We start from the raw sequence: 20,585 nt of genomic DNA on the forward strand, positions 1-20,585 counted from the left end.
CAATTATTTGCTATACAAATTTTCCCCATTTAACAAGTTCTTTTCTTATTTTAGTTATGCTGATGCTGTGCACTTGAATTTTATATAACTGAAACTATAATTATCTTTTAAGATCATCCCTTTTATAGAAAGATTCCCCCCCCACAAATCATATACTTGAAATTACCTCCTTCTAACCTCATGTATTTTTTGATGGTGTGAACTTTTCTATTTAGTATGAAGCATAACCTATTTACTTTTAAAAATGCTTTCCAGTTTTCCTAGCACAGTTGACTCAGTTTGTGCTTAAAAACTACTAAAATTCCAACTTTTTTCGTTTGAAATATTTACTTATGAGTTCTAGTATAATATGAATTTTTAATTTCTTTTTATTCTTTCTGAAGCTTTTGGTTAACTGAAAGCCTGTTTCTTCTGTTAATATTGACCTTACTTGATCAAACCTGGTTCATGGATTATAAATATTAAGGGAAAGTCAAGGTCATTTTTCCAAGTAGAAAGAGGCTGTTGAGATGGTTGAAACCAGTTCCATGGGATATGGAAATTTACTTAAGGTTTTAAAATTTAATTAGATAAGAAATCAGAAGAAGTATCTTAACTATCCTTGACTATTTGGCAACATGTAAATCTTCCTCCTCAATCAGCGTATTTATGAGCTCTTTAAATGAACTCTGTAATCTGATTCAGATCACCTATAGTGTTTGATGAAGTTTGCTTTCTTATAGGATATATGAAATTGTGACTGTTCAACTTTTATGACATTGAAGGACATACTATTATGAATCTGCCTTAAGGCCTAAGAAGAATGTGTGAAAGAATTACTTCTCTGTCACTCTGATGTAATTTTACTTATAAGAAAGAAGCCTTGTTCGAATCCTAATGGTAGTTCTGGGATATTGTTTTCTCTTAGGCAGAACCTATGCTTGCAAAAACCCAGGTTTTTACCACTATAAATTCTATGTTTTAGTAAATATATTTTGGGAGCAGTTACCTACCTACACTACTATTCATTGATTTTTTTTAACCTAAGTATATAACTTACAAGTTTTTCAATTAAGTTTAATCACATTAGATCTAGACCAAAACATACAGGGTCTATTAATGAGATCAATAATATATGAAAAACCAAATAGATAAAAAGCATACATTTCAGACTATGACATACAGTTTAATTGGCAACTCATTGAACTATTATATCAATATCTGTAACTAGAACAGTTACTTCAAATCAACAATGAGCTTTACCTGAAATTAAAATAGGAGAAACCTTTAAGCTATAATGAATCTGTCAAACTAGGAAGTATTTTTAATGATCCAAGGCTTTTTCTGGACCCAAAGCTCAGTATTTTTAAAATATATTCTCCAATGATGCTGTATAGTTGTAAATCTTGAAATATCACAATTGTTGAAGAGATAAAGTTTCTAGAAATGGGACATCCACTGTTGGGGGAGGTAGATGAACAAAGCATCATTGGTAGTGTGTGAACAGATACTATTTTGGATTTCAATCCAGATGGAAATAAGCAGGACAAATGACTGAGAAGAGGAACTGGGAGAAAGAAGAGAGCTATTCTTGAAATATCCTTAACTTGTTGACAATTTGTCACAAATTGTGTCTTCAGCCCAAGTTGTTTTAGTCTGAGACACCTATGGGGTTAATGATCTTCCTTAGTCTTTCCTATCTCTGCCTATAGCTCAATCCTACTTTTTTCTTTCTTCAACTAATTATTGCCACTATGCCAATGCTATAGATTCTTTCCTTCTCAACTCTTGAAGACTCTCTGTCTCTCTGTCACACACACACACACACACACACAGACACACACACACACAGACACACACACACTTTCACACTTTCTCTCTGTCACTTTCCTGGAGAATGAAGTCAATGGGACTTAAGAAGTATTGCTAACAATAAGGTTAGTGGAGGTGATGGAATTCCAGTTTAGCTATTTAAAACCCTAAAAGATGACGCTGTTAAAGTGCTACATTCAAAAAGCTGACAAATTTAGAAAACTCAACAGTGTTTTTATTGGATTGGAAAAAAAGTTAATTTATGTCCAAATCCTAAAGAAAGGCATTTGCAAGGAATGCTCAAATCACTGAACAATTGCACTCATTTCACATGACAGCAAGGCTATTCCAAGATCCTGCAAGCTACACTTTAGCAAAATGTGATCTGAGAATTATTAGAAGAGCAGGCTAGTTTTCAAAAAGACAGAATAATTAGGGACCTAATTGTCAACATGTTGTTTTATGGAGAATCCAAGGGAGTTTCAGAAAAAAAAAAACTTTCTGCTTCATTAACTTCACTATAGTATTTGACTTTGTGTAATAACAAAATGTCAAAGGTCCTTAAAGAGATGAGAATATCAGATAGTCTCCTGAGAAACTTGCATGTGGGCCAAAAAGCAACAGTTAGAACAGAACAACTGATTGGTTTAAAACTGAAAACGGAGTATGAAAAGGCTGTTTATTGTCATTTTATTTATTATGCAGAGTAGATCTTGTGATATGGCAGGCTGGATAACTCAAAAATTGAGATTTAGGTTGCCTGGAGAAATATCAACAGACTTATATATGCAGATGTTACCACTCTGATGGCAGAAAGTGCAGATGAAGTAAGAAACCTCTTGAGAAGGATGAAAGAGCAGAGTGTAAAAACTAAGATCTTGGAAACCAGATCCATTACTTCCTGGTAAACAGAGGGAGAAGAAATGGAAACAGCATCATTATATTCTTGGGATCAAAGATCACTGCAGATGATGACTCAGACATGAAATTAAAAGATGTTTGCTCTTTGGAAGGACAGCCATGGCAAATCTGGACAGCATACCAAAAAGCACTTTTCCAATGAATGTCTATATAGTAAAAGTCATGGTTTTTCCTGTAGCAATGTATGACTGTGAGAGGAGGACTATAATGAAAGTTGAGTACCACAGATCAACACTTGAATTGTGTTCCTAGAGAAGAGTTTTGAGAATCCATTGAATCCATTAGTAAGTGTTTGAGGCCAGAGTTGAGGTCAGGTCCTTCTGACTCCAGGACTGGTACTCTATCCATACTGCACTACCTAGCTGCTCCTAGGATGTTGACTTGAAGGGAAATCTGTTAATGGCACTGTGAAGAGTTCACAGAGTTAGACACAATTAAAATGACTGCACCATCACCACCACAACAACAGGGTACAATTGAGTCTTTTTAGACCTTTTAGACCTTTTGTACCATATCACTTCAGTTCATTCGATGACCTTCAATCCTTCCATAATGATTAATTAGGTTGTTTGAATTCAACAAGATGATTTTGGTTTACTGATTAAATCAATACAGGTATTCTCACTTGGTAGAATATTTTGTTCTTAAAGTAAGGTAGAGTGAATAATTAATTCAGTTAAACCTCCACTTTGAACATACTAGAATTTTTAAATTCAAATTCAAGTTCATTGACTTATTATTTAGTGATTTTAACAATTTCCTTGTACATATACATGTGTCTGTGCATTCTTGTACATGCACGCGTGCGTGCACACATGCGCACGCGTGCATGTGTGTGTGTGTGTGTGTGTGTGTATGTGTGACTCCTATCCCAAAGTCAGTTAGTTTGGACTCTCTCCTTATTAGTGGAGATGAAAGCCTTGTCTTGTGGTGGGGCAGAGTTGGCTGGAAGAAAGAACTTAAGTTTTTAGTTAGTCCCTTTCCTTTTGTTAACTGTTCAATGACTTGCAAATGCCTCATTTCATTACAACATAATGAAAATAAACCATCTTCATTACCCTTCTGATTAGTAGATGAAGCATCAAGCAGGGAGAAATATGGATGCTAAGCAAAATTGTTCACAATAGTCATAGTCACAATAGATTCAGTGCAGGAACCAACTTGAAAGATTTCTTATAGATGTTAAAGCACTCCAAATACTCGCTGCTGGTAGATAATATTATGCTGATTTATTCAAGCCTTGGAAAGCCTAAAAAAATAACTCAAAAGAGTTTTTGTTGTTGTTCAGTTGTTTTTAGTCATGTCTGACTCTTTGTGACCCCATTTGAAGTTTTCTTGGCAAAGATACTGGATTGAGTTGATATTTCTCTAGTTTATTTAAAGGATAAGGAACTGAGGCAAACAGGGTTAAATGACTTGTCCAGTTAGTAAATATCTATGGTCAGATTTAAATTCAGGAAGATTAGTCTTTCTGACTCCAGGCTCAGTTCTATGCCTACAGTCATAAGGGAAAACCAAGTAGATAAGAATGCCTATTTTATAAACTATGGTATGCAGATAGATAGACAACTTAGAAAACTCATTCATTACTGCAAATGTAAAATAAATGGAATACAGAATTGAAAGAAGAATGGTTTAATTTCTTTTGGGAAATTGCAAAGAAATTCTAATGGTCCCAAAGCTTCTTCTTGAAACAAAAGCTGATCTTTTAAAATTCAATATTCTTCCAGTGATTTTGTATGACTGCATATTATTGAATACCAAATTCTATAAAGAACTGAAATTGAGGATCACCTCCCAAAGCAATGTAGAGGTACATGGTAGACTTGAAATGAATGCACACATAATAAATGAGAATTTATTCAGAAGACAGGATGTAAAAGATATCCTTGGGGGACAGCCAAGATGGCAGAGTAAAAGGGACTCTCCTGAGTTTTCCCCAAACCATTTCAAATGCCTTTAAATAATGATTCTAACCAAATTCTGGAGAGGCAGAACCCCCAAAAAGACTGAGTGAAACAATTTTCCAGCCCAAGACAGCTTGGAAGATAAGAGTTTGCTGCACGAGGGTGAAGGAGAAGCACAGAGCAGCCTGGACTGCAAACTGACCCCAGCCATCCAGGAACAGGAAGATGGGCACCTGGGTCAGTGGCAGCAACCAAGAGATTACAACTTGTAAGGTCAGCAGGAAAAGTCTACCACACCAGAGTGAGAGAGATGCATAATCCAGTGCAGTCCAGTGCACCTTAGCAGCACAGACCATATCCCAGCAGACCTGACCTTGGGAGCCACTGAATCATCAAGGGCAGCAGCTGCCAGAGCTCTCAGCTCACACCATAAAGGGATCAGAAGGAGAAAACAGGAAGTCTCTTTGCTATCACTGAAGCAGGATTGGGTTGCTTTGCCCATACTCAGATCTGGTCTGCAATCTGAGGGCTCTAGTCCCTGGAAAAGGAGGATCAATAACACAACAGAGCCCCCTGCCATAACAGAGTAGGGACTCCTCATACAGTACCAGGGCAAAAAAAGTGTGTTTGTGGTCCTCCATAGACCAGAACTCAGGCAAGGAGAGTAGTAATAATCTTTCATAGATTCCTGCTAGAATTGAAAACTTGCAGGTTCCTAGAAGTATCTATAAAAACAGCTGCAAAAACCCTCAAGTTTGGGACAGTGCATCCTCCACCCTGGGAGTAGAGTGCTACCCTAACAAAGAATTACAATCAAGTCACAGGCTAGGTATCTGAGCAAGCAACAGAAAAAAAATCCAACTATAGATAGTTACTATGGTCAGATGGAAGATCAAAATACACACTCAGAAGAAGACAACAAAATCAAAACTTCTAACTTCAAAGCCTTCAAGAAAAATATGAATTGAGCTCAGGCTATGAAGAGCTCTTAAAGGAATTTGAAAATCCAGTAAGGGAGGGAAAGGGAAAATTGGGAAGAAAAATGTGACTATTGCAGGAAAAAACATGAAAACTGAGTCAGCAGTTGGTGAAGGAGATACCAAAAAATACTGAAGAAAATAACATCCTAAAAAGCAGACTGGGCCAAATGGAAAAAGAGGTTCAAAAAGCCAACAAGAAGAATGCTTTAAAAAGCAGATTTGGTCAAATGCAAAAGGAGATTCAAAAACTCACTGAAGAAAATAATTCATTAAAGTATAGAATTTAGCAAAGGGGAGCTGATGACTTTGTGAGAAATCAAGAAGCAATAAAACATAACCAAAAGAATGAAAAACTAGAAGAAAATGTGAAATATCTCATTTGAAAAACAACTGACCTGGAAAATAGATTTGGAAGAGATAATTAAAAAAATTTTGGTCTACCTGAAAGCCATGACCAAAAAGAGAACATAGACATCATTTTTTTCCCCAAGAATTTATCAAGGGAAAACTGCCCTGATATTCTAGAAGTGGAGTGTAAAAAAGAAATTGAAAGAATCCATTGATCACCTCTTGAAAGAAATCCCCAAAAGAAAACTGCCAGGAATATTATAGCCAAATTTCAGAACTCTCAAGTCAAGGAGAAAATATTGCCAGTAGCCAAAAAGAAGCAATTGAAATATAATGGAGTCACAGTTAGAATAACATAAGGGTTAGCATAACATAAGAGTTATTAAGGGATCATAGGACTTGGAACATTATATTCTGGAAGATAGATCAGCCAAGAATCAACTACCCAGCAAAACCTGAATATACTCTTTTAGGCGAAGAGATGGATGTTCAATGAAATAGGGCACATTCAAATTTTCTTGGTGAAATGACCAGAGCTGAACAGAAAATTTGATCTTCAAATATGACTCAAGTGAAGCATAAAAAGGTAAACAAGGAAAGGCAAATCATAAAGGACTTAATGATGTTGAACTGCTTATATTCCTGCATGGAAAGATGATATTGATAATTCATATGAACTTTTTCATTTATTAGGGCAGTTACATGGAGCATATATAGGAAAGGCACAGGTGAGAGTTGAATTTAAAAGGAAAAATGGATGAGGGAAGAATGTCCTGGGAGAAAGGGAAAGAGGGAGATAGAATGGGATAAGTTATTTCACATAAAAGAGTCAAGAATAAACTTTTACAGTGAAGTGGAAGACAGGGGAGGTAAGGGGAGAGTGAGTGAATCCTACTCTCAGAAAGGGAATAACATACACACTCAATTGAGTATAAAATCTATCTTTTCGTAGAGGAGGAAGAGTAGGAGAGGAAAGGGATGGGTGAAAGGGGGTGGAAAGATTGGTGATAGAAGGGAGGGAATATTGTGGTGGTTAGATGCAAAACACATTTGAGGAGAGAGCAAGAGCAAGAGTGAGAGCGAGAGAATAGAATAAATGGGGTAGGGGGGAATAGGATGGAAGGAAATAGTAGCAACAGTAACTGTGGAAAAAATATTGAAACAAATTTCTTTGCTAAAGATATCATTTCTTAAACATGGAGAATTGAGTCAAATTTATAAAAAAATAAGAACCATTCCCCAATTGATAAATGATCAAAAGATATGAACAGTTTTCCGATGAGGTCATCTCATAATGCTATTCATTTAAATCATAAAAACAATGTGCTAACTCACTATTGACTACTACTTTATACCCATTAGATTGGTTAATAGGACAGAAAGAGAAAAATGACAAATGTTGGAAGGGATGTAGGAAAAATGAGACATAAATGTATTATTGGAGGAGTTGTGAAAGGATTCAACAATTCTCTAGTGCGAATTGGAACTGTGTCCAAAGGACTATAACCAGGTCTCTATTCCAGAAGACATGAAAAATAGGAAGGAAAAGAAACTATACATGCATACATATATATGCATATAAACCCATAAAGAACATATATATATATATATATATATTATACATACACACACATGCACACATTTATAGCAGCTCTTTTCTGGTGATAAGGAACTTAAAATTGAGGGAATGTCCATCAATTAAGGAAGGAATGACTGAACAAATTGTGATATGTGATTAAGATGAAATGCTATTCTGTTATAAGAAATGATGAATAGGATACTCATGTAAAGGATTTACGTGGTCAGATGCAATGGGAAATATATTAAATACAAACTAACAGCAATGTTGTAGGATGATAAGCTGTGAATGACTTACTTTTTTTCAGTGGTACTATGATCCAAGAAAACTTTGAAGGACTTTAGATAAAGAATACTATGCATTCCAAAGACAGAGCTGATGGTATCTGAATAAAGATTGAAGCATACTTTTTTTTTTACTTTATTTTTCTTGAGGTTTATCTTTTTTTGGAGGGGGGGGAGTTATGTTTACTTTTTACAACATGACTATTGTGATAATTATTTTCATGACTACACATTTTTAACCTTTATCAAATAACTTGTTTTCTCACTGAGGGATAGTGGGGTGTTAGGAAGGAGGGGATTCAGATTCAAGGTTTTAAAAGTGAATGCGAAACTTGTTTTTGTATGTAACTAGGGAAAAATAAAAAAAATATGTCCTCAAAAATATGTGAATCAAAAATTTGGGTAGGATGAGTTATCAAGGTTATCTTGCATACTCCATTAGTATTTTTACAATATTAAGGGAATACAGAGGAAAATCTGCAAGATCTTCAGTGAATTCTTGTGATGAATTTACTGAAGCTGGACAAATAATAGTCACAGAGTATAAAGAAGCATGGATAGGTTATGAACTGCATCACTGGAGAGAACCACCACTTCTTACTGTTCTTCATACACAATGTTCTATCACCCAGGTAAGGATATTTTCAATGACTACACTTTATTTCTGAACTCTATTCCTCTTCAGTCTTTGCTTTGTGGTTTGCCTAGATTCTTTTTTTTTCATTTCAAAGATTTTATTTATTTTGAGTTTTATAATTTTCCCCTGATCTTTACTTCCCTCCCCCCACCCTCCAAAGAAGGCAATTTGCCAGTCTTTACACTGTTTTCATGGTATACATTGATCCAAATTGAATGTGATGAGAGAGAAATCATATCCTTAAGGAAGAAAAATAAAGTATAAGAGATAGAAAGATTACATAATAAGATATTAGTTTTTTCCTAAACTAAAGGTAATAGTCCCTGGTCTTTGTTCAAACTCCACAATTCTTTCTTTGGATACAGATGGTATTCTCCATAGCAGATAACCCCAAATTGTCCCTGATTGCTGCACTGATGGAATGATCAAGTCCATCAAGGTTGATCATCATCACAATGTTGCTGTTAGGGTGTACTTTTTTTGTTCTGCTCATCTTGTTCAGCATCAGTTCATGCAAATACCTCCAGGCTTCCCTGAATTCCCATCCGTCCTGGTTTCTAATAGAACAATAGTGTTCCATAACATACATATACCACAGTTTGTTAAGTCATTCCCTAATAGAAGGACATTTACTTGATTTCTAATTCTTTGCCATTACAAGCAGGGCTGCTATGAATATTTTTGTACAGTGATGTTTTTACTCTTTTTCATCATCTCTTCAGGGTATAGACCCAGTAGTGGTCTCTGGAGAAAACTAAAGGGGCATAGAAAGATAATATTTTTTTTTCTTGGCATGGCATCTAAACAAAAATGAATCAAAGGGTATGCATATTTTTGTTGCCCTTTGGGCATAGTTCCAAACTGTTTTCCTGAAATCTTGGATGAATTCACAGCTCCAACAATGTATTAGTGTCCCAGATTTCCCACATCCCTTCCAACATTGATCATTGTCTTTTCTGGTCATATTGGCCAGTTTGAGAGGTGTGAGGTGGTACCTCAGAGATGCTTCAAGTTGCATTTCTCTAATGAGGAATGATTTAGAGCAATTTTTCATATGACTATGGATCTGTAAATTGCCTTTGCATATCCTTTGACCATTTGTTAATTGGGGAATGGGTTTGCCTTGATTCTTATAAGTTTCAAATAAAATAAAATTCTCTTGTAAGAAATATTTCCAGGTCTTCCCTCAGATTATCACTAATTCAGCCTGTATAAATCTTGTTTGAATGTTGTCTCCCAATTAGACTGTGAGAGTCTTGAGAATTAGGATTGTATTTTGACTTTCTTTGAACTCCTACCACTTTTAGCCTGGAACAAAATAAGTGAGATCACAGAACTACATGAGAGAAGATTTTTGAAACAGAGAGAATTTGTCATTTAGGTGAGGCAAGAATTCTTCCATTTCTTGAGACAAAAAGTCTGAAGGCTGAAGTTCTTCACAAGTCAAAGAAAAGAAGTTTTGACTTAGTTTAAGATAAGAATTGTTCTCCTACATCTATAGTATTCCGAGTGGAAATACTGAAATATTATGTAGTCAAGTCAATGGTTGAAGTTGAAAAAAAAAACATTACTGCCCACTGAAAAGAGTATAAATGTCAGGAAATGGACTTGTCTAGCAGAGACTGGTGTCCTACACATTTAGAAGAGCACAATAGCTAAGAATACCCAGCTGATATAGAATGTATTAAAAACCAGAATCCTACAATATATTGTTTACAAGAAATATATCTGATGCCAAAGACACATGGACACACAGAGTAAAGGTAAGGTGCCAGAACAGAATTTGTTTCGCTTCAGCTGAAGTAAATTTAAAAAAGGGTAGTCATACAGGTCTCAGACAAAACAGAAGCAAAAATAGATATAATTAAAGAGAGAAGGAATGAAATTACATCTTGCTAAAAGATGCCATAGACTATAAAGTGCTGAGTGATGTAGCATCCAAATTCTTAAAGGAAAAATTGAGTTATAGGAGGAAATAGACAGCAAAGCTACTCTAGTGGGGAGCATCAACTTTCTCTTCTCAGAAATGGATGTATTTAAACACAAAATAAACAAGAAAGAAGTTAAGAAGGATAATTGCATTTAGATTTGACAGGTCTCTGGAGAAAACTAAAGGGGTATAGAAAAGATAATATTTTTTTTTCTCAGCATGGCATCTATACTAAGACTGAGATGTATTAGGGCATAAAACCTGCAAATTCAAATTTGAAAGGCAGAAATATTGAATGCATCCTATCATATATTGCAATGAAAAAGTACTTTACATAAAAGTCTGTAGAAAGACCTATTGAAAATTAATTGAAAACCCAAAATCAAATCCTAAAGAATTAAGGGACCAAAGAAAAAAATCATAGAAATAAATAATTTCATTAAAGAGAAAGATAACAATGGTTCAAAAATTTATGGGATTCTATCAAAGTATTTAGGAAAAATGTATTATCCAAATTTTTACATCAATAAAATAGAGAAAGAGAAGATTAGTGAATAGGGTATGCACAAAAAAAGAACAAATTAAAAATCCCCAATTAAGCACCAATCCTGAAAACCAAATGTGAATTTAAAGTAAGAAAATTATTGAGTTAATAAATAAAACTAGGAACTGGTTTTATGGGAAAAAAACAATATGATAGATAAAGCACTGCTTAATTTGATTTAAAAAAGAAAGAAAACAAAGGGAAATTTACCATCAATGAAGAAGAAATTATTAGGAAATATTCTGCTGAATTTAATGCCAGTAAAACCAACAATTTAAGCAAAATCAAAAAAGATTTAAGGAAATGTAAATAATCCAGATTAAGAGAAGAGGAAACTGAATACTTTAATAATTTCATTTTAGAAAAAGAAATTATACAAGTTATCAATGCCCTACCTCAGACAAAATTTCCAGATGGCTTGACCACAAGTTAATTCTCTCAAATATTTAAAGAACAACTAACTTCCATTATATATATATGTATGTATATATATATATATATATATATATATATATATATATATATATATATATATATAGGCAGAGTCCTACCAGGTTCTTTTTATGGCACAAATATGGTGCTGAAGATTAAACTAGGAAGAGCTAAATCAGAGGAAGGAGACTATAGATGAATTTCCTTAATGAATGCAAAATCTTAAATAAAATACTAGCTGGGTCATTACAACAACATGTCACCTAGATTTTACATTTATGACCAAGTGTAATTTATACCAGGATGGCAGAGCTAGTTCACTATTGGGAAAACTATCAGCATAATTGACCATGATAATAATAAAACCAACAAAAATCAAAGGATTATTTCAATAAATGCAGAGAAATCTTTTGAGAAAACAGAGCACCCATTCCTATTAAAAATACTAGAAATCAGAGTAAAGAAGCTTTCCTTAAAATTTAATACCATCAACAAGCATTATCTATATGGGGATAACCCAGTAGCCTTCCCAATTAGATTAGGGGTGAAGCAAGCCAATTATCACTGCCATTATTGCGTATTGTACTAAAAATGTTAGCTTTCGCAATAAAAGGAGAAAAAAAATCACAATAATTAGAATAAGTAATAAGGAAACAAAATTATCACTCTTTATAGATGTTATACTTGAGAACCTTAGAGAATTAACTAAAAATCTACTTTAAATAATTAACAACTTTAGCAAAGATGCAAGATATAAAATAAATCCACATAAATAATCAGCATTTCTTTACATTACCAACAAAGCCCAGCAGCAAGATATAGAAAGAGAAATTCCATTTAAAATAACTGTAGACAATATAATAAAATATTTGGGAGTCTATTTGTCAAGACAAACCCAATTACAAAACACTTTTGACACATAAAATCAGATCTAAACAATTAGAAAAATAGCACTTACTCATGGGTAGGTTAAGCAAATATAATAAAAATGACAATTTTACATAAATTAATTTACTTATTCAGTTTTGTGTCAATCAAACTACCAAAAAGTTATTTTATAGAGCCAGAAAAAATAATAAAATTCTTCTGTAAGAAGAAAATATCAAGAATATCAAGGAAATTAATGGAACAAAATGTAAAGGAGGGTGGTCTAGTCATATTAGATCTCAAACTATATAATAAAGCTGTAACCATTAGAATTATTTGGTACTGACTAAGAAATAGAGTGGTGGAGCAGTGGACAGTTTAGGTTTACAAGACACAGTAATAAATGACCATAACAATCTACTTTCTGGGATAAAAAAAGTCACTATTTGACAAAAGTAGCTGGGAAAACTGGAAACCAGTATGGCAGAAAGTGGTCATAGACCAACATTTTACAACTATACCAAGATAAAGTCAAATTGGGTACATGATTTAGAAATAAAGGGTGATACCATAAGCAAAGTAGAAGAGCAAGGAATACTTTACCCATCAGATCTAAGGAAAGGGGAAGAATTTTTGACCAAACAAGAGATGGAGATCATTATGGGAAGTAAAATGGATAATTTTGGTTATATTAAAAAGCTTTTGTAGAAATAAAGTCAATGCAAGCAAGATTAGAAAACAGAAAACTGGGCAACACTTTTTATAGCATATGCCTGTTAAAGGCCTCATGTTTCAAACATAAACTGAGCCAAACTTATGTGAATTGATAAACTGCCTCAATTGATAAATAGAGAATATGAACAGGAAGTTTTCAGATAATAGATCAAAACTCTCTATAGTCATATGAAAAAAATGTTCTATGGGGCAACTAGGCAATGCAGTGGATAGAGCACTGACTCTGGAGTTAGGAGGATCTGAGTTCAAATCTAATTTCAGACACTTCATATTTACTTAGTTGAGTGAACTTGGGCAAGTTACTTAACCCCACTGCCTTGAAAAAACCCCTCAAAATGTTCTAGGTCACTTGATTAGAGAAATGCAAATTAAAACAACTCATCATGCCTATCAGATTGGTCAATAAAGAAAAGGAAAATGATAAATATTGGAGGAGATATAGAAAAAGTGGGACACAAATGTATTGCTGGTAGAGCTGGTAGAGTTTCAAGAAAGCAATTTGAAACTATCCCCAAAGGGTAATTAAACTGTGCTTACCTTTGAACAAGCAAAACCACTGTTAGGTATGTATCCCAGAAAGATTTTTTTAAAAAAAGGGAAAATAATTTCAATCTATAAAAATATTTATAGCAGCTTTTTTTGAATGGCAAAGAATTGTAAATTGAGGGTATGTATATCAATTGGGGAATGGCTGAACAAGTTGAAGTATATGAATGCAATGCTATACTATTGTGCTAAAAGAAATGAGACTTGAATTGATGCAAAATTAAGTAAGCAGAACCAGGAGACAATTGTACAAAGAAATAGCAACATTATATGATGATCAACTGTGCAAAAAGAGCTCTCCTCAGCAATACAATGATCCAAGACTTATTCCAAGGGACTTAAGATGAAAAATTCTATCCACAACCAGGAAAATAACTGATATAGTCTGAATGCAGATAGAGGCATACTATTTTCACTTTATTTTTTCATGATTTTTTTTCTTTTTGGTCTGCTTCTCTCACAATATGTCTAATATGGAAATATGTTTACATGATTGCACATTTATAATGTATCAAACTGCTTATCATTTGAGGGAGGGAGGAGGGAATGAGGGAGAGAGAAAATTTAAAATTGAAATTCTTTTAAATGAATGTTCAAAATTGTCTTTACATGTAATTGGAAAAATACAGTACTATTAAAAAGAAGAAAACTGCCCACCACACCTGGTAGTAGATCCCCAGAGGTACAGTGGCATTCCTACTTCTCTTTAAACAGAACCCCCCCAAACCCTGCCCCCTAGCAATTTTCCTGTCTCAGGTCACAGGAGCACAATCTGATGAAAATTTAATATAGCCTTCAAGTGATACCCCAGACCAAATCAGAGGTGCACTGGCCTATTTGGTCAAAACATCATCCCTCCAAGTAAAGCAAGCCCAAGGTTACCTATCTGAGTAGAGATCACTGTACAATAGACTGCCTTGTTGATGATCATTGCAGAGGCTGCTTCCTTAATGAATATCTTAAGGATCTTCAAGGCAGAAAGAACTACTGAGGTTTTGTAGTTCAGGAGCAATGAGGTTTCTTTTGGCCATGGCTATTCCCTATACATGTACATTGCTAACACCATAACTTTGTACCCCCTTTTCTTCCCTCCAGCACTTTGAGTGTACTTGTGGAAGTGTACCTTGGTGTTCTGTAACTACTGTTTTTGCTATTCTATTTGAGCAATAAATGTCTTTGCTAAAGAACTGAGTCTATGGGCTGATTATTAAGGGAAAGTGGAGGCTTGTGAACTAATGATTAAGAGAAAAGTCTTAGAATCCTGAAGGTAGTAACAGTTACCCCTTAGAGACCCAACTTGCCAGTGGCAATATGAGTTGGGTGAGTGAGACCTGAGGATATTAGGCTACAAATAAAATATATTAATGTGGTTTGTCATTACTATCACGGAGGTGAACAAACAGGAAAGTGGAAGAAGTCAGCAGTTGAGCTAAAAAAGGTATAGATTTTTTAAATCAAACCAAACTATTTGTCAGACTTAACAGCCTAATATGATAGCGAAGGTGCACTCTGAAGCTTAAACTTTGGGAAGCTCTCAGAAATTCACTTTTGAAGCAAGTCAGAAAAGAAGCTGAATCGACAGCAAGGATGGAATCTTCTTTTTCCTAAGAAATCATGCTGGCAGGTTATTTCAAGGGGCTAATTCAAGATACTAATTAGATTGGAGGGGAAAGCTGACACAGCTTCCTGAAGCTAATATTTTGCTTTATTAGGAATATCTCAAGATAAAACATATTTGTTTTATAATTCACTAACTGCTTACTTTGCAAGTTGTTTTTCTTTTTCCTTTAGTTAACAGTGGCATTTTTTTTGTCTCTGGTGAGTTATGAAGAAGTGATTGGTAAAGAACTTGTCCAGGAAAACTGAAATTAGAGTATTTTTGAAACTAAGCAAGAAGCAGTGAAACAGGTACAGAGAAAGGGTACTGTCATTCTAATAGCTCTAGGGTATAGCTCAATTAGAGAAAATGTGAGAATCCCTTAGATAGAACAGAGTGTGATGTTTTACTATCAGTCCTATCCCTCTTCTTGTCTGTAAGCTTATGAAATGTTCAAAACTAGGAAGAAAAGCTATTATATTAGATTACTGAATTAAGATTAAAAAACACTTCTATCTTATATTTATCCTGTTTTATACTTACCTAATTGAAATCTTAAAACCATGGAGAGCTCGAAAGATCATATGTGACCATATACTACAAATATTTTATTTTACAACAAGAGGACACTGAAACCCAGAGTGTTTTAACTGAACCAGGTCATATGAGGAGAATTGGAACTAGGAGAAGAGGAAAACCATTGTATTGGAGATGGCAACTGAGCTGAGATGTGAAGAAAGGCAAAGATCAGGAAGAAGTGTATTTCAGCAATGTAGTCTATGGTCTGTCCACATACAGAGCATACTATGGATCTCCTAGGTAGTCAACTGAAGTCTATGAATCCATTCTCAAAATATTTTTAAATGTACAAAGTTAAATTATGAATTACAAAGAAAATCTATTATATTAAAAAAGATTTATCAAAAAATTTTAAAGTATGCAAATTCAGAGATCTCAGAATAAGAACTACCTCCCTGATTTGGAGGGCAGTATGTGGGGAAGAAAAAAGTAAGTCAGTTTGGTTGGAACATCAAATATATGAGAAGGCATATGATGTGGTAAACTGGAAACAGATGTGAAGTTCTTTAAAAGACTAAGAGAACAAAGGCAAATATTTTCTATTTGTATTTCTCTGAAATAATGATAAAGCTAATTTATTTTACTTTGACTTGAGGTGATTTATGTCTCTTAACAGGTGATCAGCTATAGTATTTTGTACAATATGAAAATTTCAGGAAATTTTCAAATATTAAAACATGATTTTATAACAAAATAATTAGGAAAGGATTTTTTTACCTTGTCTCCTTCAGAAAAAGTTATTCCATCCAGAGCCCTTTTCCATGTGATTTCAGGAATGGGTTCTCCTTCTGCTTCACATACAAGTGTTATCTGACTATTCTCAAATGTTGTTTCATTTTTAAGTTGTATTATGTGAGGCTGTACTGTAAAAACAAAATGTATATGTTGAATAAACTCATGTCAGCACTTTAAATATACATACGTACGTGTGTGTGTTTGTGTGTGTGTATGTGTGTGTATAGGCAAAGCAATGGGGTTAAATGACTTGCCCAAGGTCACACAGCTAAGAAAATATTAATTGTCTAAGGCCAAATTTGAACTTAGTGATTCCAGGGCTGGTGCTCTATCCATTGTGCCACCTAATTGCCCCTTTAAAAATATTTTTAGGGGCAGCTAGGTGGCACAGTGGATAGAGCACCAGCCCTGGAGTGAGGAGGACCTGAGTTCAAATATGACCTTAGACACTTAATAATTACCTAGCTGTGTGGCCTTGGGCAAGTCACTTAACCCCATTGCCTTGCAAATCCCAAAATATATATATATATATATATTTAATTGCTTAAAACACAAAAGATCAACCATGAAATTACCTTTATGATGGTTGAATTCTTTAGTTATCTAATAAGGGAAAACAAAATACTTATAGATTTAACTTTTTTTCTGAAGATAATGATGTTCTGCTACATTTAATACTTGCTTCCAAAATTGTATCAATACTTATTTTTGATTCATCAAAAGGTTTAATAATTTAAAATCAATCTGATCATATCATAAGAAGCCTACTTTTCATTGGTCTTACTTTTTCTTTTTTTGATATTTTCTATTTAAAGGTTAATAATAGATTAAAAGCTGAATTCTATATACTTTAAACCAACTTAATATAAGAGGAAAACACTGAATGAATTTTTCCTGATCTCAAATAGAGAAAGTAGTTATCATCTCAAAAAACAAACAATTTCAATAACCACAGATTTACCTTTCTTAAAAATCAGTTGGTAATATGAATTATATGGTATTTTATAGAACTTAAATATTTTCCTATATTTTCTTAAGTGAAACAAACACTAAAATCTAATGCAATAAAGTCTTGCTCTTTATAAGGATTTACTTATGTTCTAAATTCCTCAAAAACTCTGAATCTTGAAAGGAAAAAAAGATTTGATGATTTAGATCTGGTAACTAATATTGCAAAAGGACTCATAATTCATGGAATATCCAGAGGTGGCTGACATTACAAAGAAAAATTGCAAATCTATATTAGAGCATTTTAATAGTTTTTATAAGTCAATGAATTGCATTTAATTTATATACTATAATAATCATAGAAAAGATATGAAAATGTGTAAATCTTTGAAAGTAGTAAGGGAATATAAATTAAAGTTAGCAATTAAATCTATAAGCCAAAAGAATTCATATTAAAAGGGAATTTATTTTTCTAACAATATTTTTAATACAATGATTTATCAAATTTATGTTAGGTATCACATTGAGCACTTCAGAATTATTATATCATTTGGTTCTCTCAAAAACTCTGGGAGTCGGTGCTATTTTCATCCTCTTTATAGATTAGCAAACTGAGGTAAAGAGATGTGAGGTAAATTGCTTAAGATCACACAGCTTACAATTTTCTGAGACCAGATTTTGAATTTTTTTTCCTGATTTTTCCTGGTTCATGCATTTTCCAGCATATTATCTTAATGCTAAGTAGCAAATATAATTTGCATTAAGATCTGGTTTGACACAATTATCCAGATAGGAGAACACATTTAGAATATATTTTGATTTAGTTTCAGGACAGATTTCAACCAAATCAAATCTGGATTTTATAACTACTAATGGTGACATTTAAAAATCTCAAAAAATTTCTGGCAGCACTCTGAAACTGAGAGCCCATTTATCAATTAGCTCATTTTCAAAGACACATGGTGGTATTCTCAGCTCCCTTCAACCTTTTACCTATTACCTTTTAAATCACCCAAAGAGTGGGATCTAATTCTTTTGTGATCATAACCCAGTTTCCATTCTCTCATTTGTTCCTGAGTTTTAATCATACAAGAGAGATAAAGAGAGGTTTCACATGACAGCTTCTATCATTCTGCTTTTGGAGCCTGTTAATTTGTGCTGCAAAATTATTTTTATGACTTCTATATCATAAAGAACAAACACATAATATTTCTCATATCGTTATTTCAAGAGATCAAAAAAACTTCCATCACCTGTTTAAACTTTTATATTGAATTGCATGGTCTATTACAATTCAGGTACAGCTAATAAGTTACTCAATTATTTCAAAGTAACTTCAATTCAGTTTATGTAAAAATCGCCTCTTTAATTCGAGCAACATATTTATCACCTCCAACAAGGGGAGTGAGATTTGTGTTGTTTGTTCTTAATCATAGTAGCAAGCCTCCATAAATCCATTAGATGTTTTTAAAATGTATAAAAGTCTTTACCCCATAAAATTTACTATAAAGATATTATTACACATCAATTACAAATCTCAATTTCTAATACATTTATAATGCCACCTTATAATTTTTTTTTTCTTAAGTTAGGTGCAGTCAGAAGGAGTGGCAGAAGAGAAAGTACCTAGAGGTCAAATAGGTCTATAATAAAGAACACAAAGCAGGAAACTTGCAGGTTATCTCTTCTCTAGAGGCAAAGGAGAGCATGTAAGTTCTCCTAGCCCTAGTTAACAGCTTACAAATTCCTGGGCTACTTAAATATCAATTAAATATTGTTATATCCTTCAAAAAAGTAACACAAAGCATTTTTCCATATTAAATTTTATTTACTATTTAGGTGTTCCCTAATTTAACAAAGTTTTCATTTTCATAAACCAGGAAAGAGACAATAATAGGTATTATGACATGGCTATTCAAATTGCCAACTAAAACCTATTTTTTCCCCTTCATGTGGTGGTTGTAATGACTCAGTCCCTTTACTATTAGAATCTTTCATGTCACCTTAGGATTCTATAAGGATTCTTGCATATCAAGACCTGAGTCCTATGACCCCTTATCATCAATCTGTTGTAGTGTTCCTCAGCTGGGCTGACTTTCTTGGATTTAACTCCTTTGAACAAAGGTTAAGGAAAGAACCTATTTTAGCCCCCATACAAATTCTTTCATATGGCCAAATTTCTGGTGCCACTCTTAACCTGAGGATCACATGATCTATCTAGATAGCTTCTCTTCCTCGGCTATTTCTGGTCATGAGTATATGTTGAGTAAAACTTCTTGCTTCTCTATCTCCATAGTTCTTATTGGTTCCTAAGTACCTCATGGAAATTCAGAGGCTGTAAGGAAAGGACAATAGATAAATATGTTGCACTGTGATAGACAGCCTAAATGTTTTGGGTGTTGCCGTTTGTTTTTTAAAAGCAGAGGTGTCAAACATAGGACCCAAAATCTCCCTGGCTGAGCCAGAATATAATATAATTGGGAATATATAACAAAATTAAAATACAATAAAGCATAGATCATGTTATATTTTTAAAATAAGGCAGTTGTAGCTAGCTTCAGGGATCCTTTTGTATGACCCCTCTTCTATTTGGTTTCAGATATTTTTTAAACTAAATTTGTTGCTGTCATAATATTAAAGGATAATGTTAGATTTTCATTTATATGATGCTAATTTTGAGACTTCAAATATGATTACTCTTAGGCCACTCATGAATTGCTAAGTGAAATGGAAGAGCCAGCTATATTTTTTTGTCATAGTAGAAAAGAAGTTTCATAGCTTTACAATCAAAAATTCATGCCTCCAAAAGAACTCTTAAATGATACCTTAATAAACAGGAATTCTCCCATATTGAAAAAAGAAGTATAAAACTGTCTTCCAAAGACAATTATAAATGATTTGGAGGTCATCTTTTCCTTTGGAATTTTCTCCTCTTTAAAGTGCTTTCCAGTCCTTAAAGAACTATAACCATGGGAGTCAGTTATATGACTAGTAATATAATTGATAGATGGCTATAATTCAGTCTATCATATAGACTGAAGACTTGAGAGAGAAGCAGCACAATTCCCCTGTTCATGTGGCTCATAGTTCATTTCTCTCACTGCCAAGCTCCTGCTCAGAGTTTGACGATTCCAATTTCAATCAGCTATAAAATTCCAATCAGCCATTTTGCTACTTTTTAGCACCTCTAAAAAAGAATTGGCTGGGGAAAAAAGGTGAAAAAAA

At 33.7% G+C, this 20,585-nt stretch overlaps 1 protein-coding gene across 1 annotated transcript in view; it reads right to left on the reverse strand.

Annotated features, from left to right (window-relative positions):
* NCAM2 (neural cell adhesion molecule 2) overlaps positions 1-20,585 on the reverse strand; it is a 229,607-nt gene that overhangs the window by 106,572 nt on the left and 102,450 nt on the right. The window contains exon 8 of the mRNA XM_074232316.1: positions 16,395-16,540. Within this exon, the coding sequence (XP_074088417.1) occupies positions 16,395-16,540 (146 nt within the window). The remainder of the gene's footprint in view (positions 1-16,394; positions 16,541-20,585) is intronic.

This window comes from Macrotis lagotis, chromosome 1, assembly GCF_037893015.1.
Source record: "Macrotis lagotis isolate mMagLag1 chromosome 1, bilby.v1.9.chrom.fasta, whole genome shotgun sequence".
Lineage (NCBI taxonomy): Eukaryota > Metazoa > Chordata > Mammalia > Peramelemorphia > Peramelidae > Macrotis > Macrotis lagotis.